Source organism: Cervus elaphus, chromosome 20 (genome assembly GCF_910594005.1).
Source record: "Cervus elaphus chromosome 20, mCerEla1.1, whole genome shotgun sequence".
Classification (NCBI taxonomy): domain Eukaryota; kingdom Metazoa; phylum Chordata; class Mammalia; order Artiodactyla; family Cervidae; genus Cervus; species Cervus elaphus.
Window position 1 is genome coordinate 38020601 of NC_057834.1, and position 27506 is coordinate 38048106.

Consider the following 27506-nt stretch of genomic DNA (forward strand, 5'->3'; position numbering starts at 1 on the left):
TTGTTAACATTGACATTGGCTTTAAAAGATGGCTTAATACTGAAAACGTTGGAGTTGCAGTAATTCTGGATTTGTTCAGCTTCAAATTAAAATTTATTTTCAAATATTTATTCTCACATTTCATCAGCTGATCTGGAAGTGAAACTCAGTAACATCATACAGGGAAGTAGTTGGAAATCCTAGATTTATGACCGAAGTTATCATTAACCCTATCTTCAAAGTATCTCTAAATGTTCTCATTAAACGAATTAATTTTGTCTTTCTCCCAAGTATTGGCCGTCAGTCATTAGGTATAGCATGAATTAGAATAATTAGCAACTATATTTGTATTTTACTCAGAAGTTTTAAGGTTTTTTTTAGTGAAAGTTGGAAGGCGAGTCTTGCTATTCTTTGCTGTTTTATTGGTTAACTGTTTCAGTGGTGGTCTCTTCACATGTTTGACTAGCCTACACCCATACCCATGAAGAAAGCTTATCGTTGTTTAGTTGCTAAGTCCTGCCTAACTCTTGTGACACCATGAACTGTAGCCCGCCAGGCTCCTCCGTCCATGGGATTTCTCAGGCAAGAACACTGGAGTGGGTTGTCGTTTCCTTCTCCAGGGGATCTTCCCAACCCAGGGATCAAACCCACATCTCCCACATCTCCTGCATTTGCAGGTGGATTGTTTACCACTGAGCCCATGGAGAAAGCCAGAGCTGCCTTAACACTGGTCTACAGAAAGCACATTCTCCTTTAGTGAGCAGTTGAATTGACCTGCCCTCTGTTTGGCACCACTGTTTAGAAGTGAAGGACCTAGTAAGGTCTGCAGGAACCAGGACGGATTTTAGTTTTTAGGAAAATGTGATCGGAAAGCATAAGGGAATCAACCCATCTATAGAGGCTTGCAGACCTATTTTTCTTCACTGTCTAGATAGTCAGACCTGAGTGTGGCCATCTTCCTTAGGCTAAAGTAACCTAACTAAAGACTCCTAAGACAAAGTTTCTGCTCCCAGCGGTTTACATTTGATAGAGAAGACAAAGCAATCTGTAAGAAACATAAAAACAGAATTCCCTGGCAATCCAGTGACTGTGCTGTCACTGCCGAGGCCTCAGGTTCATACCTTGATTTGGGAACTAAGATCCCACAAGCCACGCAGCACAGCTCCAAAAAAAGAACAGGACAGTACACTTACTAATTTTTTTTTTTTTTTTTTTTTTTTACTAATTTTAAAAAATTGCAAGATCTAGGATTAAATTGGTAGGTGGAATTAGACCATGAAGATTACTCCAAAGGAGGAAAAGTGTGACTTGGGACAAAAAGTCAAGTTGTGTCTGTAGGACAGCTTCGATGCGGGATTCGAAACTGGAAAAGTCAAGACCACAGTGTCGTACGTGGAATGGGCATAACAAAGCAAGCTTGGGGTTAAACAGTGAGAGGTGGGCTATAGCAAGAGCCCATAGGACAGGGTGGAAAGCTGTGGGGCCTAGTCTGAAGTGTGCATGATTTTCAAATATCTGTTTATTCAGGGTCAGAAACAATGGAGGGCTTCCCTGGTGGCTCAGTGGTGAAGAACCCATCTGCCAGTGCAGGAGATACAAGTTTAATCTCTGACCTGGGAAGACCCCACATGCCGGAGAGAAACTAACGATTGAGCCTGTGCTCTGGAGCCCGGAACTGCAACTTCTGAGCCCACGTGCTGCAACTACTGAGGCCCATGCACCCTAGCGCCTGTGCTCAGCAAAAAGAGACGCCAACACAATGAGAAGCCCGAGCTCCAAAACTAGAGAGTAGCCCCTACTCCTCGCGACTAGAGAAAAGCCTGCCCAGCGATGAAGACTCAGCACAGCCAAAAAGTAAATAAAGTTATTTTAAAAAGGAAGAAAAGAAACAACTGGAGAGCTGTTTTATTTATTTTTTTCCCATTTTCTCATTTTAGCCTCTGGAGATTTCAACTTCATAGATTTCTGGTAGGACCTGGTAGGGTTAAAACAAAACCCTCCCAGGTGATTCTGATTGCAGTCACCTAGCCATTCAGCTGTTCCTGGGCTAGGGATCACTGAACTGGATGATGTCCAAGTGTCTTGGGAGATCACTGAAGGACTGTATAAAGCTGTGATAGGCTGTAGTTAACAGGTGTGGAAAATTGTGGCTCTATGTCACAATAGAACAGTTTGGGGGTGGGGAGCAGCTGGGAGTAAGCAACAAGAAGGCTGCTTGTTAATGAGTAAGGAAACAAGGGCTTTGGCTGTGGGGACAAGCAAGAAAAATAAGCTCATACCTTGTTATGAAGGGAACCACTGGATAGCACAAAGGACTGTTAGGTCTTTTTTTTTTTTTTTTTAAGGACTGTTAGGTCTTAATGTTCAGGCTATTTTGAAATCTCTGACCAACTTTCAAATATGAGTTGACCTGGGAAAAAAATTACTGAAATATTTTAGCTTTGTCTAATAGTCCTTGTTTTAAAAAGAGAAAATACGATGAGCAGCTTTTGCTTCAGTATGTACATTCCACAGCATACATGATTATATCATTAAGTCACCCAGTTTTTTGAACAAAAGCTGCTGGGGTGGGGACATGTGTCATTTCCTGCCCTTCCCAGAGCTAGAGCTGGTTATTGCTAGGTTTATTACAGTTTGCTCTGAGCCAGGAGAAAGTCTTCAGCTCCCAGAAATATCCCCACCAGATGCTTCTCTAATTTTCCTTGCAGAGGAGTGTGTAGGTGAAGTCATGGAGGCAGAGAAACTTACAGTATATATGAAGGTGAGTCCAAATATGTGCTCAAATACAATGTAATCCAACATAAAAATTTCTGCTGGCCTCTGTGGAAGACACACATGCACATACAATTTAGTCAGAAATATCTTGCACAGTCCCACCCAAAACACCGAGGCTGCTCTTATTTTCATATCCTTAGACTCCTCAAGAGAGTATGTGGTTCTTGTTGCAGCTAATATACATTTACCACCACAACCATCACCAAAAAAAAAAAAAAAAACCTGTCACGAAAACCACTCTAGACCAAACTTCTCTTGAAACTCTAACTCAGAGTAAATAGGAGGAAGAAGCAAGGGCTTTCTGTGTTTGCTTTAGGTCTGCCTCCTAGACAATATTTTGTTCACTGCCTGTCTACCTTTATTGGACAAATCTTTACTGCACACAGCTCTTGGAGTCTCAGTTCTGTTCTTTGGGTGCCTCCAATTCTAAAATGTGGAATCTCCTCTGAGATTTGATCAAATCAAACAGTGGGAGAGTGTAGGAAAAGAGCAAATTAGCCAAGACGGCGGTGGTCAGGCTCTCTTGACCCACGCCCTCTCGCTCTTGCCCCACATTTTGTAAATAATGATTATGTAACAGCTGAGATCACTTATAGCACTGAGCATGCACATCACGAGGTACTGGCTTGGCCACAGGCTACGCTTGTTCTGTAAGCATATATAAGCTTCACCTGAAACCCCCTCGGGGCTACATTATAGCTGCATTATGGTGGTGAGGCTGCCTTTCAGCTGTGTCTGCTGGGTCAGCCTTGGGAAGAGAGACTGCAGCGTGTCTGCTGCTATGGCTGCCGTGCCAGTCAGGAGAGAATAAATGTGTTCGCAGGTCTTACAGCTCCTTGCACTTTCTTCCAGCTTCCCTGCTCGAGCTTACCTACCCTGGGTTCAATGAACAGAGTGCACAATGAGATATAACGAGACAATCAGCGTAGTTGGCAGGGTAAGTGAGACAGAGTGAAAGGAGGTGAAGGACAAGCAGTATTTCAACCCCTTGGTGAACAATAATGTTTAAATATGAGCTTGGAAAATGCCTGAAAATAGACTGATTTGGTGTGAGTGAATGTAAATCATGAAAATGTCCAGTTTCTTACAATAACAGATAACCAACCCTCCAAAACACTTTAAAAAAACCACAGCATTTGTATGTTTTGGCTGTGCTGCACAGCCTGTGGGATCTTAGTTCCTCCAGCAGGGATTGAACCCACACTCTGCAGTGAAAGCTGGGAATCTTAATCACTGGACTACCAGAGAAAGCCTGAAACATCCTTGAGGACATTGGCATCAAAAGCATAAGCCCAGGGACTTGTGGGCCAGCGGCTGAGACTCCACGCTGTAAATTCAGGGGACCTGGGTCTGATCCCTGGTCAGTGCACTAGATCCCACGTACTGCAACTAAGACCTGGCACCATCAAATATTTTTTTAAAAAAAGAGTATGAGCACATTCTAGTTTGTATTAGTTCCCCTAGCCTCTGTTGGCATCTTTCTTTGAACTCTCTACTAGTACTGATGGTAGAAGAGAGAGATTCTGAGGTCAGAGTATCACAGGGTGAATCCAGGATGCATGGCTTATGAATGGCATAAGCCACTGTTAAATTTGTTAAATGGGGACAATAGTAGCACATATCCAACAGGATTGTTGGAAGGATTGAGTTTTAAATGTGTAAAGTGCTTAAAATGGTGCCCAGTATTGATAAGCATTTGATCATGTTAGCTTTTTTTTTGGCTGTTAGTATTAAAAAAAAGAAAAGGAGACCCTCCTTATGGCCTTGTCAGAGCTTTCCAGTTAGATTGAGGTCTAACATAACATTTGAGGTGAATTACCAGCTCCCCAGAATGGAACACAAAAGCAGCTAATGAATTACCAGGCTCTTATCGATTTATCTGTTAATACATCTATTCCTGGGCCTTCTGAGCCTTAAGACCTCCTCTGGGAGTTTGTTCTTGAACAAGCAGAGTTTTGAGCAATTCTTCCACGTGTTCAGAAGGTGTATTTGACCTAATATGGTATTTGGCAATTGAGATACTCTCCAGTTCACTATCTTGTAAAAGTTATACTGAACAAGAATAGATATGTTTTCAGTTTTCCGAAAAATTATGCCCCATGGCTAAAACTTATGTTATTCTTGAATTATTTAAAGAGGACTTCAAGCACCAGGCTGTTCGTCTTTTCAAACCACTAGGTATAGGGAATGAATGAGGTTATAAGGTGAGGCACATGGTAGGTTAGGCACTCTTCTCAAAGAGTTTGTTATAAGATCATAGGATAAAATACCTTAGAATGAAAGGTACTATAGGAAACTATGTAGGAATTCCTTGGTGGTCCAGTGGTTAGGATTCTGTTCTTTCACTGCAGAGAGCCTGCGTTCAATCCCTAGGTCAGGGAAATAAGATCCCACAAGCTGCACAGTGTGGCCAAAAACAAACTATGAGATGTTCTTTCTTCATTGTCCACCCAGTAGCAATTCCTTCTTCCAAAGAAAATGACATTTTACTCTAGAATCTACCCATCTTCCATACTCAGTTCTAGGGTAGTACTAAATGGCCTGAAGATAATCCCATCGTCTTTGCTTGTGATTGGTTCAGAAATGACCAGGTGATACATTTTGGACCACCAAGATAAGAGGAAAGAATAGCTAGAGGCTTCTGGGAATGATTGACCTTATTTTTCTAGGAGAGGTCCCAAGGCGATCTCCATTTTTCTCTCTGAAAGTGCTTCTATAAACATAAAAGCCTTACTAATGATTTTATGCCTTAAGCTAGTGTTGAATGTCAGAATGGCCCCCAGAAAGAACCTGGGCCCCTCATAGTATTGGTGACCTTTTGTTGAATCAACCCTGAAGCCTAACCTGCCTTTCTTTGGACTTCCAGTTAGGTGAACCGATCCATTTCCTTAATGTTTAAGCCAGTTTGAGTTGGGTTTCCTGTTAATTAAAGCCAAAAACATCTTGAGTGCCAAGATAATCTTACTATCATTGTTATTATATCATCATGTTAGAAAAAAGTAATATACAAAATTACATACCATGATTGGAATTATAAGGTTGTTAAAAGAAATTGGAAGGACATATGCCTGTGGGTGAATTTTTTTTTGGTTCCTATGAACATATACTTTATTTTCTAATACGATCCCGAATAATGTACACAGGGAAGAAAATACACAAGAAGTAAGATTAGATTACAAAATGGTGGTTAAGGTTTTAGAATCTTTTTCCCCTCTTCTCTATTTTCCAATGTTTTTATAATATGCTTATGATGTTAGTTTTATATTAAAAATGTTTTATAGTTTCACTGAAACTTAAAAAGTTTTAAACCTTTTCTCTTGCTTCCCTCTTTCCTGCATGCACAGTGTTCCTTTTCTCAGTTTGTAATTAAATATTTATTAGTGTGATTAATTGATTAATGCTTGTTCTCGGCTAAGCTCAAATGCAGTACTCTTGCTTATCAATGTCTTGTATTCCCAGTACCTGTCATATGATAGAAACTAAATTTAAAAAACTGTTTTGGGGGAGTGAGGCTCACAAAGGAGAGGGTATATATGTATGTAATTATGACTGATTCACATCGACGTGCGGAGGAGACCACCGTGACACTGTAAAGCAATTATCCTCCAATAATAATAATAAAGTCTTGACTAGTGAATAAATGAAAGACAGAATCAGTCGGTCTAAGCATTGCTTTTGATATATTTTCAGTTAAAGAGTCAGACTTATTCTCAGCACTAAAAACCATCAACTCTGGTGGTTATTGTCTTAAATACTACATTTTAAGAAGAAAATAGAACAAAAAGAAAAGACTCTCAGTCTGGAGCCTGGAATCTAAATTCTTTTAATAAGCATCTCAGATGATTCTGAATCAGATGGTCTAGGACCATATCTTGGAAAACATGCTGTGTGTGTGCGTGCGTGTGTGTGCGTGCACACACACGTGTGCTCAGTCGTGTTCAACTCTTTTCGACCCCACAGGCTGAAGCCCACCAGACTCCTCTGTTCATGGAATTTTCGAAGCAAAAATATTGGAGTGGGTTGCCATTTCCTGTTCCAGGGGGATCTTCCAGACTCGGGGATCAAACCCAACTCTCTTGCGTCTCTGGCACTGGCAGGCGGATTCTTTACCACTGTGCCACCTATTGGAGTTTGAGTGTTCACATCATTCATCGTCATCCAGCTTCCAAGAAAATCATGCTGAACTCATTGGGCCTATTTAATGTGAATCAGTCTTTATTCCGCACTTGTGTGGTGCATTAACAAATTCAACATACAAGATAGCATTACATATTGTAGGTTAGCATTACAGCATTATGCAGTTTCACACAATTCATGTTAGCTTTTTCGATTTTTTTCTTTTTTTTTAAATTTGACACGTTTATTTTATTTTTGAGTTTCATTTTTACAAGAGAAGACACAAGGTAAAGAAAGACGACCACATTGGAGAAGAATCATGGTGAGGGCAATGTCACTATTGTGGCCATAATAAAAGCTTTCCAAGAAAAAGGACTTGCATCGTTCCCTCTCCTGAGCAAGCCGCCCCTGTCCCATGAACCAGTTCTATCTGTTCTCATATCCCGAGCACCGCTCCTAAACATGTACATCTTGGCTGTGCTCCACTGAGATGAACTGAAGGAAGACTAACTCATAAAGGGACTTTTTGTTATTAAGAAAAACTCTTGTCTTCCCAAAGGAATCAAGATAACAGCAGAGAAGGACTGACTCTTGGAAAATCAGAAGTGACCATTCCCTAACCTATTCCCGATCATGAGTGCCTTGTGCGAAAGCTAGAATGTGACTCTCTTGTCTTTCCACTGACTCTTAGGAGTAGGCATTCCTCCTCCACCCTTACCAGTTAGCTCTGGGAGGAACAAACGTGAAAGCCAAAGTCAGCTAAGAAACTTTGGGATGGCTGAGTCAAGGGCACAATGGATCAGGCCTGAGGTAGGAGGGAGGAACCTGGTACTGTCTGCCTCTTTGCCTTTTTCTGAGAAAGACACAGAGGCAGTTCCTAGGCTACAGAACTATGGGTCCCTCTCCTGCCACCTCCACCCACTGCTCAGTAGATGCAAAGAATAAAGCTACAAGGAGATGGGTAAGAGAGGAGTCGGGTGAGGCTGTTTTCCCAGACTTATGTCAGGAGGAGCTACAGAGGCACACACAGCAGGGCAAAGTCCACACTCTCTCCACCTGTGGCTTCGCACTGTTTCTGGGAAGGAAACAAAAGCGGGTTGCTCAGCAGTCTCTGATCTTTAGACATTAAGGCGATGAAGAGGAACCATTTAAAATTTTTCCTAATGGGGCTTCAGAATGCTCCTGTCAGATTTACATTAAACTATCTCAAAATGCATTTTTAGAAAACAAAAATTATTTTTGTCTACGTATGATACAGTATTTACATTCCATGGAGTCTTGGATAGAAACCGGTGATGTGAACCCAGCTGATGGTGAGATTGTGAGTCAGATTCTGGGGGCTGGGGGATGACAGGGACAAGAACAGAGAGTAGGCTCTGTGCCTGCTCAGAACTGCTCTGCATTGTCAAGAATCCAGGTTAAAGAAAAAAAAAAGAATGGGGTTGGGGGATCAGGGGACAGATTGGTTTTAAATCCACAAGAGTTATGGAACGGCAGAGGCAACATCACCACTCTCTCCATAGAGACTCAGTTTTTCAACTCTCTTCTCAGAAGCAAGTCAGATAGTGATGTTCTTGTATGAATGTGAAATTTCTGTCTCTACTAATCTTTCAAGCCTTGGTTCAAGCTGCTGCTTACCTGAGTTCCTCTTCAGGCTGGCAAAAATATCTACTGCCTATCCAGGCTTACTTATCATCCATGAAGTCTCTGCCATCTGAAAAGTCTCAACTCTAGAGACATGGCTGGGCTAGGGATAAGGAGACGTGAACTCTAAAAAAGAGGCTGAATCTCTCTCAAGCTCTACTGTCCACTGGCAGATGGAGGACTAAGCTCTGTGGTTTCCCCATGCCTTCATTGTACTTTGAGATTCAGGAGTCCTAAGAACTAAGCACTTTGTTTACAGGGAAAGGATGCTCTGAAAAATCCAAGTTATCTTTATTACTAATTTGTCATGTGCTCATTTTACTCATTTAGTCATTTTTAAGGGCCATTATTAAAAAATTTGAGGAGAAAGAATAATTTCTGAAGGTCCTTTTCCTTATGAAGTAAAACTAACCTCACGTAAACTACTTGAGAAGACTCTAAAGCTTCTCAGTGGTCAGCATTTCTGGAAAAACAAAGGCCAGTCTAACCTTTCAAACCACAGACGATTCCTAACACATCAGCCAACAAATGGCTATCCTTCCAAACACAGCTACAAAGGGCGAGGCACTCATCTCATTTTCCTTGTCGTCATACCTGCATTTGGGATCAGCTAGATACAGTCAATGGTACTATCCTGTAGCTGAATTTGAAGTCCCAAAGCTCTTTCTAGAGAAGTCATCTAGTTTTGTAAACCCAGATTCTACCTAAAAGTCTCATGCCTTCGCGTAACTGATTACATATTAATCAAAGAGAGCTTTTTACCCCTTTCCAGCAGAAGCGCGGACAGCAAACATGCCTCATTTCTCAAATACTCCTGCAAACCCTGCCTTATCCATTCCACCTCTGTATCTTCGCCTACTGCAGACCTCTGGTCCTTAAGCTCAAAGAGCAGAAATGAAAGTGGTAATAGGGGGAAAAGATAGGAATGATGAAAACATGAGGTTTTACAAGAGCAGAAAGATTCTTCCACAGAGGTGGGGCGTGAGAATAACTCTCCAGAGAAGCCCAATAAAAAGAGACCAATTTCAGGTAATCAGCAAATACAATTCGGCACAAGACACAATTTTCATGGATTAAAATCTGTACCTTGATATTGGCAGTTAGGCTAATTTCTTCAGTTTGTATTAGACATGCAAGTATAAGGTTACATTGTTATATATAGACTTGTAGAGGTCTTTCCCTCTCTTTTTTTCCCCATTTGAAAAAAAAAAAAAAAAGGATTTCCGAGTGCCTTGCAAAGGAGAAAAATCATCATTGCTAAGAACTGAACTGCAGGTGTGGTCATGTGGGGTGTTCTCTGTGGGGTTTGTGGTGTAAGAAATTTTCTTCTACAACTAAAATGAGGTTTTTGAGTCCGCTCCTCTGGGTCCTCTCTCCCCCCCCCCCCGCCGCCATGTCCCCGCCCAGCCTGGCCCCAGGGTTAGAGGCGAGGAGAAGAGGATTAGTACTCGCTCAGACTGTGCCACTTGGCCACGGGCTTGCGGGGGCTCTCACACACCTCTCTCCAGTGTTCGGCACCGCTGGCGGTGACACTGTGCGCCCCAAGGATCAGCCTGCCCACCACCTCGTTCTTGGTGGTGCGGTCGAAGTCGATGACCAGGAACTCGATGCTGATGTCGGGCAGGAGGTCAGTGGGGATGTCGTAGATGAAAGATTCGTTGAAGACTGGGTTCAAAGTGCACTTCTTCACGTGGGTTTTCTTCTTGGCAATGCGCTTTCTGCCGTAGTAGACGTTCACCTTGACATAAGGATCTGGGGCCCCCAAAGAAAAAAGGGAGACAGGCCTATGACACAGTCCTCTCCTATACAATGCCAGGGAGGAGGGGCTTCTGCTGTTCATCCCCTTGATGTCCCCTCTCTCACCTCGTGTCGTCTTTGGTGGTTGCACACCAAGTGTACATTGACTGTGTGCACATCTGCCCGCCTGGACAAGGGGTCAAGGAAACCAGGCAGACGAGGAACAGGAAAACTGCCTCAAGTCAGGGCCGAAGAAACGCCGTGACACCAAGAAGCATTTTCAGGGGGGCAGAGGGACTACCAAAAGCTGCAGGCTTTCTAAGAAGTCTCAGCTGGAGCAAGAGCACAGAGGCTGGCGTGCATACCCCTGTGAATACCTCGCCAAAGGTAGAGGCCATTTGCTTACCCAAACATCTCCCTGGTGACATTCATCAGGAAGAGAATGTAGACAGAGAAAGGAACGGGTAGAGGGTGAGAGGTGCCAGGGGTCCTCAAAGGTGGGCGGGGGGAGGCGTCTGGATCACAGGCAAGGGGCGGCGGTGCGGGGAGGGCAGACAGGCAAAGATGGGTTGGAGTAAATAGCTGCTACCTGAGAGGCCGGTGATGTCCATCTTCGGCAGGTGTCTGGCTTTGAGGACCACCACCGTCATTCTCTGTGCCACAGGCTGGTATGACAGAGACACCTGGAGCTCGCCTCTGCTCATGCACTTCTGTGGAGGAGAACCAGAAGGTGAGAAGCCCAGCCGAGGGGGCAGGCCACGCCACAGAGAGCGCGAGGGGCGAAGGAGATGTTCTCCTCACAGCCCTGAGAGTAAACAGGGGCTTCCTGGTGGTCCGGTGGTTAAGACGCCACACTTCCACTGCAGGGGGGCGTGGGTTCGATCCCTGGTCAGGGAACTAAGATACCGCATGCCACATGGCGTGGCCCAAAATAAAATAAAATAAAAAATCTTATAGTAAATAAAATCATTTGCATGGAGAGGCAGCACAGCACAGACTCTGCAGCCACTCTGGCCTGGATTCAAATCCTGACTCTACTGCTTATCTGTCTGAGCTGGGACAAGGTCAGCCCGACTTGACCTCTCTGGATTTCTGCTTCCTCTTCTGTAAGATGGATATGAAAACAGTAGCAACTTCCCAGGACTGGGAAGAGGATTCAGTAAGTTAGTGTGTACCAGAGACACGTACTCTCTCCTGTTCTCTCATTTGGTTCTTGTGATAAAGTTTTGAAGGGAGATAGGAAACTCGCATTTGAGTCTTAACTTTGTCACTTACTCACCAGCTGGCCCTGGGCAAGTACCTGGACTTTCTGGAGCCTGTGGCTCCATTTCACAAGGTGAATATCCACACCTGCTTTACCTGCCCCAGTGCGTGACCTTCAGAGTGTCTTCTCTGGCCGCCCTGGATGCCCATATCTTTGTTTCCCCACCTTGAAATGTTATGCTAGGCTCTATTTTGAGCTTGGAAACAAGACAAAACAAAACAAAAACTCTAGTCCTCCAAGAACATTTTAAATAACATTTGAATACTAATTACATGCCAGGTGCTGGGAATTCAGGGCTAACAGGACTCAGTCATTGTTCCCAAGGATGCAGTAGAAGATTCAGAGATGTAAACAAACATGTTTACTTGTCAGGAGAGTGAGAAGCCTTGGAATTCCCTGGTTGTCCAGTGGTTAGGTCTGGGCTGTCACTATTGAGGGCCTGGGTTCAATCCCTGATCACGGGACTAAGATCCCACAAGCTGCACAGTGAGACCAAAATAAATGCTTCAGTGCTGCTGGGAGATGCAGGGGAGGTTTTGCCAGCTGACATCAGGGCTGAGCTGCTGGGGGGTGAGAAAGAGACACTGAGGCAATGGGCAGAGTGAAGATCCTGCGTGGCAGGGCTGGTCTGGGGCTGAAAGGGTAGGCTATGTTCAGAGAATGGGGAGCGGTGAATGTACCTGATGTTGGAGTGCCGATAGGAGGGATGGGCCAGGAACCTGGAGAGGTGGGTTAGGTGGGAGTGAAGGGCATGGGGTGCGGGGGGAGTAAGCTAACCAAACAGCAGAGCCAGCAGCAGCAGCCAGGCCAAGAGGAGGTCTGTAAGCATAGGGGCGACTTCTGTAAGCATGATGTTACTGCTGTTGTTAATATATTAATAATCATATTCTAGTTAAAGCTGGGGAAGGAACTAAAGACAAAAGTCAGAAAACTTGGTGAAGAGGCTGCTCCCAAAGGCTAGGGAAGAGAGGGTGAGGGCTGCAACCAGGACTGTGGCAGAGGAGACGGACCTGGGACAGGTTTCAGAAAGAACTGTCAGGATTTTCTGGGTGGGGGCGGCTAACTGGATGTAAGTATAGGGGAGAGGGAAGAGAGGAGCGACTGTTTCTTGTGTTTCTTAGGAAGTGGGGTGAGGCTGGGATAAAGAAAACAAAATGTGGCAGCACAGGAGGAATTTAGGACATAATAAGTTAAATTTGAGACAAAAAATTTTGAGACCTAACCATTCCTCCACTATCAAATTTTATTCCTTATACTCTTCATAGCCCCAAAGGAAGGTCATCAACTCGACTTCTTAGATTGAACAAAAATAGACCAAACTCACCACCAGCCTTACAAATGCCACATACCCACCAAAACGACTTGCTGTGCATTAAGTGCCAGGCAATCTGCTAGCAGCTGGGGCTGAAAAGATGCACCCCTACCCTCCAGAAGCTCACAGGCTAGTGTTTGCTCAGGAAAGAACAGCAGTAAATGATCTAATTAGCTCATCAGTGAAAAACAAAGGAAAAACCCTAGTAGCTTATGCTTTGATTGATTATAAGTCGTCACCTCAAGGAATGAACTGTGATAATATTTCCACTTGGTTTAAAAAATTTCTTGAGGCTATGTTTCATACCAGGAGCATATGGAAATGTCTTTCATAGGGTACTGAACGTGACTAAACTTTAAACGTAGCCATTAGCTTTTGAAATTGAAGTACAAAAGAAAATAGGCTTTAGAAATGATTTTCATGGTTTTCTCTGCTAGATGAAGCCCTACATCTTTTCCTTACCCAAAACATACTGTTGGCTCTTGACTATGTCCACAGGACGCACTCTGAGCCAGTATAAAAACACAGGCTGGTTGCTCCTGCCAACCAGTATACTTCTGGGTCGCTTCCTTTGACATAAGTCAGAACACAGAGAATGTGCACTCATTTTTACTATCAGTCACAGCCCAAAGGCATCAGGAAAGTAATCCCTCAGGAAAAAGAAAATACCTTCCAAAATGTTCAGAACTAAACTGCTCAATACAGTAGCTGGTAGCTACATGTATCTATTTAAATTTTAATTCATTAAAATTAAGTAAAATTAAAATGTTAATTTCTCAGTCACACTGGCCATATTTCAAGTGTTCAGTGTTCACAAGTGGCCAGTGGCTATCATGTTAGATACATGCAGATATAGAACATTTCCATCATCATAGAAAGTTCCAGTGAACAGTGCTGATCTATCTAGAAAGAACTTTTGGATTATTTGGGTCACTGCTCCCCTCCATTTCCATGAATAATGAAATGTTAACTAGTTTTGATATCTACATCTAGGACCATCCTTGAATATTGGTATCTAAATATTAAAAATACAATCTTTTTTTTTAATACAATCTTTAAATATAATCTAATTTTATATACAGAAGAAGGTTGGGGAGGGTAAAAAGGAAATTTTGATTTAAAAAATAAAGTTTATTTGTAAAAATAACATCAATTACAAGATGATACTTAGGTTTTCTGATTATTTGAAACTGTTTAAAGAAAACAAACTGTTTCCTAAATCATCCACTATAGCAGCATAATCACCCTAATCCAAGTCCCATGTGCCTTCCCTAGTTCTTTGGGAAAGTGGACAACTTCTGGTCACCTTCACAATCCTTTCCTCCCCTAAAATCACTCCTCTGGCAACTGTTCTCCATCTGACCCACCCTCTCCTCTCACCTTTGGCCATTTTACATAGGCAGAATGCCCATCGTCATTCAGCTGCCCCTTTGGGATGCCCAAGTCTGCCGCCACAACACCACCTGAATGCCATTTTATTCTGCATTGAAGGCCAGAGTTTCAAGTCCCCCCTCCCGCCTCCCCTTCTCTTTCCACCCAATTCCCATTCCAAGCGGCATTGTCAATGGCTCTTTCTCAAGGGCCCTTTGTCAAGGGCTGGGAGCGAACTGTTTCCCAGCCCCTTCGCCTAGTGAGGTAAAGACCCTGTTGGGGGGTGGGCGAGCAGAGGGACAAGGGGGAGAAAGGGTTTTATCCATGCCTGACAGAGCTGGGAGGCTTTGCTCTCAAGAGTGCAGGATCTTTTCTCAGTCCGTGGAAAACAGGAACAAGGGCAATGGTCCTAAAGAAGACGTTAGGCTGAAGGAAATACTTAGGCGAAGGATAAGTCTATTTCTTATAATTAGCAGAGCCCCTACGGAATGACTTTTTCTAGCCAGAGCATCTTTGCAAAGAGGAGGACTCATGCATCCTCAATAAACCTTTATAGGGATTAGAAGTTCTCAGTGCTACCTCCACATAAATCACAGCCATGAGAAAACAAAAGAAAAAAAGCCTGAACATTCAACCACATCCCTCCTTGTCTTCTCTCCAATACACATACACAGCAACTTCCTTTTTTGGTGTACATGATTTTATTTTTCTATAGCAAATTTCTTTATTGTTTATGGAAAACTGACATTCCTGTTCTTTCTTTCTTTTCACTCCCTTTTGACTAGCCTGGATGACCTCCAAGGTCTCTTGTAAATCTGAGATTTTAAGAATCCTCTCATTCCCATGACCACTGTCCCAGGTCATGAACACCAATCTGGCAGTAGAAAGACAGGAAATGGTTTGGGAAACAATGACATGAAGAAATTAGGAGGAGTCTAACAACTCTCTATTATCCACCCTGTAAATCACTTCTTTCCCACTGTCTCTTCTTTAACCCCAGCCCTCTCTCAATCACTTCCCTTCTCCTTGTGGGGGGTGTATTATGGAAATGTAAATTCACTTTCTTTCTTTCTGAATAAAATACTAGGGGGAAAAAGCTGCCACTAAAGGAAAAAAAAAAATCCAGTTCCAAAGTCCAACTCAGAGAGTTTGGGGGTTTGGAGTTTATGCTGTAAACTTCTTTCACTAATAGTCAAGTGTTAATTTTAATGCTTCTTATCTTTCTGTATATTCATAAGAGCTGAGAATGCTCTCCAAAGTGACCCCATTAGCCTTCATGATCCAGCCAAGACGGAGACTGAGACCCAGAGAAGGTAACTGCATACCCAGAATTAGGCAGTGAAATGGACAGAATCAAAAATCATGACCAGTCCTGGCTTCTTTCAACTGGATTGCACTGCAATAGCGGAAAGGACAAAAGCTGAATTTTCTGCTAAAGGTCAGGAAGTGCAGTTAGGGGTTGGGGATTGTCTAGAGAAGTGCAATTCTCACCAGTCTCCACCCAGGAAACTTTGATCCCATTACTATAAAGGGATACCCTACCCAGATCAGGAAAAGATTCTTTACAGTGTGGACTCTTCCAAAGCAGCTCTAGCTGATGAGCCAAGGGGAGACACAGAAAGAGCAGACTATTGGCTACAGTAGGGAGGATTTAAGGTGGACATTTGGAGGCTGCACTGCTAGGGAATCAGGGGTACAAATGACTAGGGAGATGACAGCCATGACCCAGGATGAGACATAGCCCTGCCCACTGGCACTGGTTGGGGAAAACAGGCTTAGGAAGCCTGGGAGGCTGCAGGGCTCTGGGTGTCCTGTCTGGGGCCTCATCCAGGGAATGTGTTGCTCAGGATCCCACCCTGGCTTATCCCTTCTGAAGGGAGTTAATAAAGTGGAAAGAAGCTTGGCTGTCGCCAAGAGCCCCTGGCAGTTTAGCAAATGCCATTGTCTATGCTCCGTGCCCAGTGTCCTGGATTTGAGGCTTGTTTTGTTCCCAGCCGAAATCAGTCCCTCTCCTTGCCAGTGTGTCTTCCCAGCTGCAGCCTGGCACACAGCCATCCTCCACACTCCGCCGTGGGCTGAGTGCATGAGCCGTGTGGGGGTGTCCAGCTAGCTGGTGGCTTTACCCAGGCTAGTACTCCAGGGAAGGCTGTGCTGAGAAGAACCGCCCGGTAGGAGAGCTGAATGAAGGCAGGGGGTAGGGTACTGGAGCTGCTATAATGGGGAGTCAGGAGTCAGGGGAGCGGGCTGGTAGAATCTGGAGGAAAAGAAATGGAGGGAGAAGGGAGGGGATGCAGGGAGATGAAACCGGTCACTGCTGCAGCTTCTGTGCGGGACTTCTGACTCCAACCTCAGAGGATGCGAGAAGTCCTGCTGTGTTGGACTCAGGGGTGTCTCACTGTATCCTGGCAAGGGACCAGTGTTCATGCCCTGACCAAACACCTCTAATATTCTCTAAAGTGTTCAGACTTCTCCTGGCCCTTGTGAGCTGAGCGTGCCACGCGGCAACAGCGGTTCTCTGGGCAGTGGCGTGACTGGGCTGGTTGCAGTGGGGCAGGCAGAGATGGTGCAGGCAGCAGAGATGGTGAGAGCACAGGGCCGGGGGAAGGGCTCCCTGCCTCCCCTCCCCAGCCTGGCGCGGCACAGCCCCCTGCAGCTACGGCCAAACCTGCTTCCCCGGAGCTCACTGCCCGCTCAGCCCTGCTGGCCTGGGAGCCTCCGTACGTTCCTGAGCCTCCTGCCTCCCCAGTGAGTCCAGCATGGGTTTGCAGCCGGAGAAGGCAGTAACAGAGAAGGAAGGTACCTGCAGGCAGGGCTCTTTCTGGAAAACGTGCAGGTGTTTTCAGTGACCCTGATATCCTTTCCAAACCTTCTACCATCTTCTCCACTGATCTAGCCTTCCTTGTCTTCCTTTACTTTATCAAAACAAAATGTAAATATCTAAAAAAAAAAAAAAAGTAAATATCTACAAATCACATATCTCTCCCAGGGATCAAACTTTAATAATTATAATCCTGGTTAACATTTATGAGAGTTTACTATGGGCTAGGGACTATGCAAATGCATCATTTTAATTCCTTATAAGAAACAGAGACTTAGAGAATTTTTTTTTTTTTTTAGACTTAGAGAATTTAAGCAGCTTGCCCAAGGTCACTTAGCTGGTAGAATTTAGATTTAAACTCAGGTCTGACTTCAAAGTCCCTGCTGTGCTATGCTTAGTCTCTCAGTTGTGTCCGACTCTTTGTGACTCCACGGACTGTAGCCTGCCAGGCTCCTTTGTCCATAGGATTCTCTAGGCAAGAATACTGGAGTGGGTTGCTCTGCCTTCCTCCAAAGGATCTTCCCAACCCAGGGATCGAACACAGGTCACCCGCATTGCAGGTGGATTCTTTACCATCTGAGCTACCAGGGAAGCCCAAGAATACTGGAGTGGGTAGCCTATCCCTTCTCCAGGGGAACTTTTCAACCCCAAAATTGTACCGGGGTCTCCTGCATTGCAGGCAGATTCTTTACGAGCTGAGCTACCAGGGAAGCCCCAAAGTCCTTCCTATCAATTCCTTATGTTAAATCCTGAAAAAGGAATGAAACTCTTAAGTGTAAAATTTTAACAACCTCTTTCATAGCACACTCACTATACGATAAATGCCAAGATTTCTCTTTTGTCTTTCTCCTCCACTAAGTAAAAGCTACATGAAGGCAATAAGATGCCAGGTATATTATTCCATTTGATCCTCATAACCCATAAGGAAGGCAATATTATCAGTTCCATTTTACAGATGGGGAAATAATGGTTGAGAAGAGTTAAGTAACTCACTTACATCATACCCCTGGAAAGTGGTGAGCTGGAAGGTGAAGCTAGGCAGTCAGATAAGAGCCCTCCTGCCAAACCACAGAACTGCATTGCCTCCCCAGTTGAGAATGAAATGAATGAACTAGTGTGACTGGGAGCACAATTCTTGCATCCCTGAGAGAATTCAAGAACCAATTCGAGCCCAGTGGAGAGAAGGCAGATGGAGGGCCCTCATGCCCCTCTTAATGCAAACAGGGATGAGAAGAGGAACGGGGAGGGAAGTGTCTGTGGCAAAGGTTTCAGCCTGCGTAAGGGGCCTGAAAGGTAAAGCGGCTGTATGCTATGAATGCTAAGTTGTTTCAGTCATGTCTGACTCTTTGCGACTCCATGGCCTGGGACCCCCCAGGCTCTTCTGTCCATGGGATTTTCCAGGCAAGAATACTGGAGTGGGTAGCCATTTCCTCCTCCAGGGGCTCTTCCTGACCCAGGGATCGAACCCGTGTCTCTTACATCTCCTGCACTGGTAGGTGGGTTCTTTACCACTAGCAATACCAGGGAAAGCCAAAGCAGTTGATGAAGTTGCATTTATAAAACAGTTGTTAAAAGTCACACAGATGCAAGCTTACTTATATCTCTAGGTTTGGGCTGGGAAGGGGAAGCTGAGGGAAAAATTACTGAACTATTTCCATAGTTTCTCAGTTGTAAGGAATAAGTTCACAAGAGGAAGATCACACATTTTGGAGAAGAAATTGGCTCCCATTTGCCTGAAATGATGAGGTCTAGGACTGGAGGGTCAGACTGCTCCAAGCAAGCTGGATGCAGCATCAGGACGTCAACCACTAAAAGCAATTGCAGAAGGCGTTCGCCCTTTTCTCTTCAGGAAGTTGCTTCTTGGAGGAGGCCTAACCTGCCAGGCTCTCTGTCTTACTTTGACCACTGCTCAGTCTTGACATCCAAGAGCTTCCTCTCTACAGCCCGTCCTTGCCATCCATCCCACTTCTCCCTCCCATTCATCCCCTTCTCTCCCCCAACCTACCATCCCTCCCCAACAACTCCTCCTCCTCACCTGGATGTTCCTTTTGATGATGTCCCTGGTCAGCTGTACCTTGCCCGTGCTGGGGTCCACCCCTGCCAGCGGCACCATGACCTCCCCAATGATGTCATCCCGGGAGAAGCGGTCAAAGCTGAGGACGAGGAAGTGCAGGACCAGGTCTTGCAGCTGGCTGTACGGGATGCCATAGAAGGTGAAGGTTTCATCAAACACAGGGTCCAGGGTCTTCCGCAGCACCCTGGTCTTCACCCGATGCCGTTTGTCGGGAAGGATGGTCATTTTGATGTAGGGGTCAGAGCCCTGGGTCTGGTCGTCCATCACGGGCAGCCCATGAGCCTCCTGGATTGTCACCACCAGGGCTTTTTTCGGGAAGTTATAGTCCACTGAGAAGGTGAGGGATCCGAGCATGACATCCTCCTCTGGAGAGGATGGAGAAGTGGTTTTGCTCTCCCCGGGGGTCAGGCTTGCAATGGGGCTCCTCAGTTCTTCCCCATAGTCCACTTTGATGGGTAATTGGTCTACACAAGATCCAGAGCTAGGTCCCTTAGGACTCTTGTCTTGGCCCAGCAGGCCAGCCTCTGCTGCATCTACCAACAGGTTCCCCCGTCCACCTTCCCTCCCGGGGCCATCTTTGTCTCTCCGCACTTTGATGATTTTCTTCTTGTTGCTGAGGGTTTCTGGGTATATGCTGATGCCTTTGAGCATGTGAATGAACTTGTATGGTGGGTTCTTGTGCTTCTTCTCTGCCTGCTGGTGGCAGCACGTCCAGACAAAGACGGTCACGGAGACACACACCACCAGCACAGAGGCCCCGATAAGGCCGGCGACCACCGGTGACACATCTGAAAGTGAAGACCAGAGATGTGTCAAGGCGGGTGGACCTCAGCCTCTGCCAGAGCACCCCTGCATGGTGCCTCTGGCTGGAGCCAAGCTAATCTGAAACCTACCCTTCTTCAAGGCAAAACTTGCTCATCCAGGCTTATGAACTTCTCCCCTCTCTTAGAGATGCCCTCACCCATCCCTCCAACCCATCCACGGCTCTTTCTTTCCACCAACCTGGATGAAATACTTATCTTCTCTAGAAAGCCTCCCCTGCAGTGCCCCACCTGACTGCCTGTTCTTTTCTTGGCCTTGCCTCTGCACTTATGGACTTGGTTTGCTCATATTGATTTGTGTTTCACATAAAGTGGCCCTGTAAGTGTTATAGGTCACCCTTCTACATAGGAACCATTCACCTCAACTGTTCCACAAGGGCATGAGCTGTGTCTGGTTTCAGGAGGATATTCCACAGCATCCAGCACAGGGTTTGCCACAGTGGGTTTGTGCGGATAGGTAGGGTGGGAGGATGTGGAATTGACTTTGGATGGTTTTGGTAGGGTGCCCAAGGGTGATAAAAGTAGGTGAGTGGTAAGAAGCAGAACTGTGGGCCTAAGTCCTTATTTGAAATATGTTTCAAATTTCAGCTCCCAGGTATTTAAAATACTTGTATTTTAATGTAAAATACAAATATTTAAAAATAAAACACAAGTATTTTAAATAGGAAGAGATAGGGACCATGGAACATGTCAGACCTTGTCACCTTCCTAGTAAGGTCTTCCCTGACCACCCTATTTAAAAATGTAACCTTTTCCACCCTTGAGACCTACCCTTCTGGCTCCGCTTAATTTTCTCTAAATGACATGACATGAGTTCTCTCACAAACACACACACACACACATATACACAAGAATATATACAAACACTCACATGTAACTGTATTAGTTATTGTCTATCTTCACTAGAACGTAAGTTTCCTAAGGACAGGGATCTTGTCTGTTTGTGTGCTGTGCTGAATCACTCAGCCATGTCCAACACTTTGTGACCCCACTGACTATAACCCACCAGGCTTCTCTGTCGATGGAACTCTCCAGGCAAGAATACTGGAGTGGGTTCCCCTGCCCTTCTCCAAGGCGTCTTCCCAATCTTCTGGGGTTGAACCCAGTCTTCTGAATTGCAGGTGGATTCTTTACCTTTTGAGCCACAGGGGAGCCTTTTGTTCATTTCGTTCCTTTCTATATCCCCAGCACTAAAAACACCTAGGAGGTACTTAATATTTGTTAGGTAAACAAATAACTAAGGAGAAAGAGGTTTTTTTTCTTCCCTTCTCTAGTCTTGTCTTTTCCTGCACAAACTGGGCCCCCGACTTAGATAATTAGGTTTAGGGATTTCTTCTCCCTTAAATGCACTGAAGCTAAATTGGGCTTAGGCCTTAAAGATCTAGATAAGGCCTATAGTTATCCATACTATGCATTAGGGTAAGTCTCAAGTAGGGCAGGAGGAACTAAGGAAATAAATGTGATTGTTGCATATTCTAGATTTTTCCTAGAACGTCCTTCTATCAGGCATGTGCCTGGCCTGCTGCCTCACTCACTGCAGGCTTTTGTTCAAACCTCATTTTATCAGAAAACATTTCCTGTCTGTTCCAAGTAAGATAGTATCCCCACTACTCTGATTTATTTATCTTTGTAGCACTTATTACCTCTGGCATATATTTACTTGTCAGTCTTCTCTTACTAGGTAATTTAATAAGAATAGTGACTGGCTGTTTTGTTCACTGCTACAGTCCCAGGTCCTAGAACCACGTGGTACATAGTAAGTGTTCAGTGAACAAATGAGTTTGTGAATTCAAAACAGCTTCCACTTTAGGAGTTTGGGATTAATAGATAACAAACTACTATTTAAAAAATAGATAAACAGCAAGGTTCTACTATATAGCACAGGAAACTATGTTCAATATCCTGTAATAAACCATAATGAAAAAGAATATATACACACACACACACACATATATATAATTAAATTATTGCTGTACATAAGAAACTAATACAACATTATAAATCAATGATACCTCAATAAAAAAATGAAAAAAAAACCACCCCAGTTTCCACAGATTGGAGAAAGAGGATGAGGTCAATATGACTACATATAACAGGGATAAATGTAAAATTCTATTTAGCCTTCAAAACCTATTGATAGGAAATAGGAGACCTTACTTGACAAATCTGAGTAGAAACAACTTAGTAGTTTAAGTGATGACAAGCTTGGAGTATACCTAGGCTGACATACTATCAGTACAATGTTTAGATAACAGAGGGGCAGTAAAATTTCATCTGCTCTGCTCATGACACATATGAAGTACTCTATCTATTTCTGACAAGAATAAAAATTGCTGTTTTTGTGTGCCAGTATGATACCCCTGCCAGACACTGTGTTAGAGCTTCCTCAATCTGACTCAAATAACTCACTGAATAGGTCCCATTAATAGCCCAGTTTTACAACTGAGGAAGCTGGGGATTCAAATCTACCCTAGACCACATAGAGGCAAATGACAGTGATGAGATTTAAACCCTGGTTTATCTGACACCAGAATGTCTCTACATTATGGATAAGCAGGATAGAAGAGGACCTAGAAACCATATTAAATGAGGAGAAACTTAAGGAACTGAAGCTGAAGGGTCTGGAAATAACAACTTTCTTTAATTACTTAAGGTACTTTGCTGGAAGAAGGTCTGATCTGATTTTACTTTGGAGGGCAGGTCTGATAACAATGCATACAGGCTACAAGAAGACAGATAAATTGAAAGAACTGAATTATTGTTAGAACTGCCTCTCGATGGCCCAGATTGTTTCCAGAGGCAGTGACTCTCTGAAGATTTTCAGAGACTGGATCACCTTGGTCAGATATATTCTAAAAGGAATTTTCTTAACAAGGATTGGAATCAACATCTCTGAAATTCTCTCTGCCTCAAACATTCAAAGTTCTATGAATGTTGGGACCAGGTAAGAAAAGAAGTGGTTACATTTTGAAATAATATCGATGACTAAATCCATTTAACAAAAAGTATATCAAGGTGACTGTGTCCATGGCCGTACTGAATAATAATAGCATTTATTTTCAGAATATCAGGTGAAATAAAAACTGTTAGGCAGAGGTTTCACATAATGGGAGCAGCCTTGACTGTAAGCTCCTTAAGAGAAGGCAGAAATTACAGTCTATTTAGCTTTGAATCCCTGAGTCTCTTGCATCTAACAGGAGCTCAGTAAATATTTGCTTGAACAATTGACTGGGTTCAACTATAAATCAGCATGGGCACAATCTGAAAAATTGGCTCTCCATTCACCTATGAGAGACTTTCCTGAAAACTGTTTGCTACTGATTCATAACACTGAATATTATCTCTACAAGAAGAGAAAAGCAAGAAACTACCAGGACAAGTATATTTTTGAGAATGATTTGAAAGGGAGTCTAAAGGTCAGGGTTGAGAGACATCTGAGTGATCCTTTTGGCTCTACCATAAATTTACTCTATGATCTTGAGAGATCCCACTGCTGCTTACTATGCCTCAACTTTTACTGCTAGAAAGCAGTGGATCAGTAAAAGAGAAGATGAAGGATGCTTATCTTTCAGGAGGGTAGAGAAGGAAAAAGAGACAGACAGATGAATGGTTAGATAGCATCACCGACACAATGGACGTGAATCTGAGCAAACTCCAGGAGATAGAAAGGACAAGGAAGCCTGGCGTGCTTCAGTCCATGGGGTCGCAAAGAGCTGGACATGACTGAGCGACTGAGAAACAACACAATGCCTCCAACTTCCCTTCCTTTCCCACCTTTGCTCTACTTTCTTCTTCATTTTAGTATCTGTTAATCCCTACGTCTCTCCCCTACACCCAAGGCAGTAAACTAGAAAAATCAGAGATGTTGAAACTCAGGACCCTCTGTCTAGTTTTAGTCAAAAGCTTAGTGGGAAAAGTAAGTTAGAACTAAAAGCTGAAGTGAGTGTTTTCAAGTAGTTGTAAATTGCAGTGACCTGTGCTGCTTGCTCCTTTTGTCCTCCGAGATCAAAGATAATTAATTGAGTGTTGGCTTGGAATATCTCACAAGGGCTATGGAGTTTGAAATGAAGTACTCTATGAGATGTGAAAAAAGTCAGAAGTTCTACAGGGAGTTCTCGGCAGAGACCTTCCATATGGATCTGACAATCTATAAGACACATCTGGGTTTGTCCAGCTCTCTCAGCCTCTGACCAGACATGCTTATTGACACTTCCTTTGCAAAAATAGCCTTTCCTGGTCAAGTAGGCCAGCGTGACACAGTGAAATAAGAGTGAATTTTGCCATCAACTGGAAATTGGTTTAAATCCTAACACTAGCCTAACTAGTTTGACTTTGTCTCCCTTAGCCTTGGTCTCCTCATCTAGCAAATATATATATATATATATATATATATATATATATATATATTTTATATACATATAAAATAATGAATACACTGGAGGGTATTTATAAGTCTTTTAGTATGTAAAAGGCTGATATAATTTCTTTTCTTTTGTCCACTAATATTTCCTCTAAATGACATCACTATATTATGCTCTACAACAACTGGTTGTGGACAACTGATTTTCAAGGAATCTGGAGCTGCAATTAGAGAAAAGAATATAATGGAAAGGAGGCATAAGAAGAAAAAGAAAGAGCAAGAAGAAAATCACGGAGTACTCATGTGATCGGAAAAGGGACATCAATTTTGGAAATTTAGGACTCAAATAATAAAAATGCAGAAGATGAAGTGGAAGAAAAATATAATCAAGATTTATCCTTGGGGAATCAGTGTGAACCAGTAGTAAATGGGTGTGATCTGTTGTCTGTATACTTTCTCTGATCTGATGTCTTCTTCCTGACATTGAAGGGATAGAGCAGGCTGGGTTCTGTTAATTTCCATAAACCTTCTAGTAGGGAGTGAGAAAAGCCATTTCCTAGTTGGATGTGACCCCACCCTAAACACTGGAGTCTGGATGCTTAAACCTTCTGGATTGTCTGAGACATAGTCTCTTAAAGGAATTGAAGGAACCCAAGGCTGACAGCAACTCTCACCAGCTTCTCCCATCCAAACTGGGATAGGACTTAGGCAGAAGCAGGGCAATTCATTTTTCTTTGGGGGCCAGGAAAACAGCACAGGAAGTTTGCTATCTCAGCACATTTTGGAGGAATCCCCCAGAGGAAAAACTTGCATCTCGAGCTTTTCTTTCCCATCTGCTTCCCTATTTTCCACCCCACTCTCTGCTCCAGGGAGTGTAACTGATCTTGGAGCCTGTAGGGTTGGGTCTGGGACCAGCCGCTCGAGATGACGTAATGCTTTCTCTGGTACACAAAGCGGCCTCCCCCGGGCTCGGCCTCTTGCGCCCCTCCCCCTCCGGCCCGGATAGGGCCCCCGCCAGCACCAGCGCGGGTGAGTCCCCCTTTTTGAAAAGCCAGCCCAGGGAAACAGGGAACAAAGGCCTGAGAAGAAGAGCCTAGGCGCTGCCAGGAGGCCCAGAAATAGACATCACGTCATCCCCCAGCCCAGCAGCGCCAAGCGCCATTTGGTAGCTTCGGACGGACCCCACCATTACGATGCAGAACAGACACGGCAGGGCTCACGTTTCCTCCCAGCGCCAGCATCCAGCTGACCGGCCTCAGGAGTGGCTTCCTTTTTGCTCTCCACCCCCGCACCCCTCTTTCCCCAGAGGCCGCCGCCTCCCCTGGCTGCCTGCCACACAGCCCACGGTCTCCAAGCTGCCATCTTGATGCCCCATCCCCCTTGCCACCTCCCTCCCCCGCAGCCCTGAGGAGTGGGAGGGGGAGGAAGGGGCACCGCCCTGCATGCCCCAAGGGGGAGGGCTCGGCCTGCCTCACCTCTCCTCCCCCGAAGGAGGGACGCACGTCCTTCGCAGGCTCTCTGTCTCCCACCTCCAGCGGCACTGACTGTGCACCATCCAAGGTTTTCGCATCCCGGACGTCCCCACCCTCGGTGTGACTCCGGCCTGCTCAGGTCCTGCAGCCCATGGCTCAGGTTCGGACGCTGTCCACTGCCCGCGATACCACCACCGTAGGCCCGATTCTACCCACCACCACAGGCCCGATTCTAGAGGGACTGGCACTTGAAGGCCTTGATCTGGGCTGCACGCTCTGCCCAGCCGCTGAGCTCCCTTGGCTTGGCAACGGTTTCACCTACCCCAGGCTTAGTTTGCCAGATTTCTACTTACCAAAGCTAGGTCGGATGTTGGTGATCTCAGCCATGTCGTAATCAGAGGCTATTGCTATAAATGCTTTTGCAATGGTCAGACAAGTCTGGGACCTCCAGTAAGTACCGGAGGCCGCCTCTGCAGAGAGCTAGGTCAGGGGAGGGGGAAGGTATCTGGTGGATGCCTCCTGCGACGGTCTGGTCCCTGGTTGACAGCTGCGGTCGCCTCTTAAGATGCTCCAGGGATGCTCTGAGCTAAGGATGCAGGTGCAGCCAGACTGGTCCTGATGCGAGGTAGGCCCCGCCTTCCTCCGAACGGCCCTCGGCAGAAGACTCCGCCTCTGTCCGAAAAGTTCCGGAAGGCAAGCCCCGCCCCTTTCCGGAAGATCCCTGGGAGGGGACCCCTCCCGTTGCCGAATTTTCAAGAGAATGAGACCCCGCCTACTGATGGGCTTGTGGGTCTGTAAAGCGAAAACCCCGATGCCTGACTAAGGAGAAGTTGCATAAGATTCTTTAGCTCTTGTGATTCCGATTCCCCAGGCTTAATATAGCAGCAGAATGTTCTGGGCGACAGGGAGGTAGGATTTTGAAAAAATAAAATTATATATTGCCTGCTTTTCAGTATCAATTACCATTATTGTTTTGCATTTCTGAGACCACTAAATATTATTATGGAAACTTTCTCAAACTTCAGAAGCTCTGATTGAAGACCAAACCTGGTGACGGTTGCACAACCCTGAAAGTTTACTGAAAATAATTGAATTGTATAAGTAAAACCTCTTTGGTGGCTCAGACGGTAAAGAATCTGCCTGCAACGCGGGAGACCCAGGGAAGAGCTGACTCATTGGAAAAGACCCTGATGCTGTTAAAGATTGAGGGCAAGAGGAGAAGGGGGCGACAGAGAATGAGATAGTTGATGGCATCACTGTCTCACTGGACATGAGTTTGAGCAAACTCAGGAAGATAGGGAAGGACAGAGAAGCCTGGCGTGCTGCAGTTCATGGGGTCGCAAAGAGTCGGACACGACTTAGCAACTGAAGAACAACAATAAGTAGGAGGGATTCTGTGATGTGTAAATTGAAGCTTTTTTCTTTTAAAAACTAATGAAGGTTGCCAATAATTAATCGGTGTTGGACATTTCTCTTCTAAAAGCTTCAAATGCATAGAACAGCTTAGATGAGAAAGAGATAGCAAACCAACAGGTCTGTGTATTGTGTAGTTTCAGAAAGCAGGACACAAATGAAAAGCCAAGCTTCTAGAGACATCTTTGGAATGGAAGAGTTAGTGTGATTCACATTAGAGTCAGACTGCTGGCGGTTATCTCCATGATTATATCAACTTCACCATTTTGAGCTGTGGATCCTTTTATTTTGTAGATTCTGTTTACAGACAAAATCAAGTCAAATAAATTACTTAAATATATAAATGTTGG

The 27506-nt window shown here is 44.6% G+C and overlaps 1 protein-coding gene across 4 annotated transcripts in view; it reads right to left on the bottom strand.

Annotated features, from left to right (window-relative positions):
• Positions 1 to 6947: 6947 nt before the first annotated feature.
• Positions 6948 to 27506, bottom strand: part of SYT11 (synaptotagmin 11) — a 75432-nt gene continuing 54873 nt past the window's right edge. Inside the window, exons 1-4 of one of the 4 annotated variants that reach the window (XM_043877249.1) lie at positions 26097 to 26590; positions 19052 to 19878; positions 10841 to 10961; positions 6948 to 10266 (exon numbers count right to left, since the gene is read on the bottom strand). In XM_043877249.1, coding sequence (XP_043733184.1) covers positions 9956 to 10266; positions 10841 to 10961; positions 19052 to 19878; positions 26097 to 26130 — 1293 coding nt within the window. In that variant the 5' untranslated portion in view covers positions 26131 to 26590 and the 3' untranslated portion in view covers positions 6948 to 9955. Of the gene's footprint in view, positions 10267 to 10837; positions 10962 to 19051; positions 19879 to 25746; positions 26057 to 26096; positions 26591 to 27506 lie in introns of those variants that run through there. The other 3 variants (XM_043877248.1, XM_043877250.1, XM_043877251.1) reach the window with 3 other exon arrangements.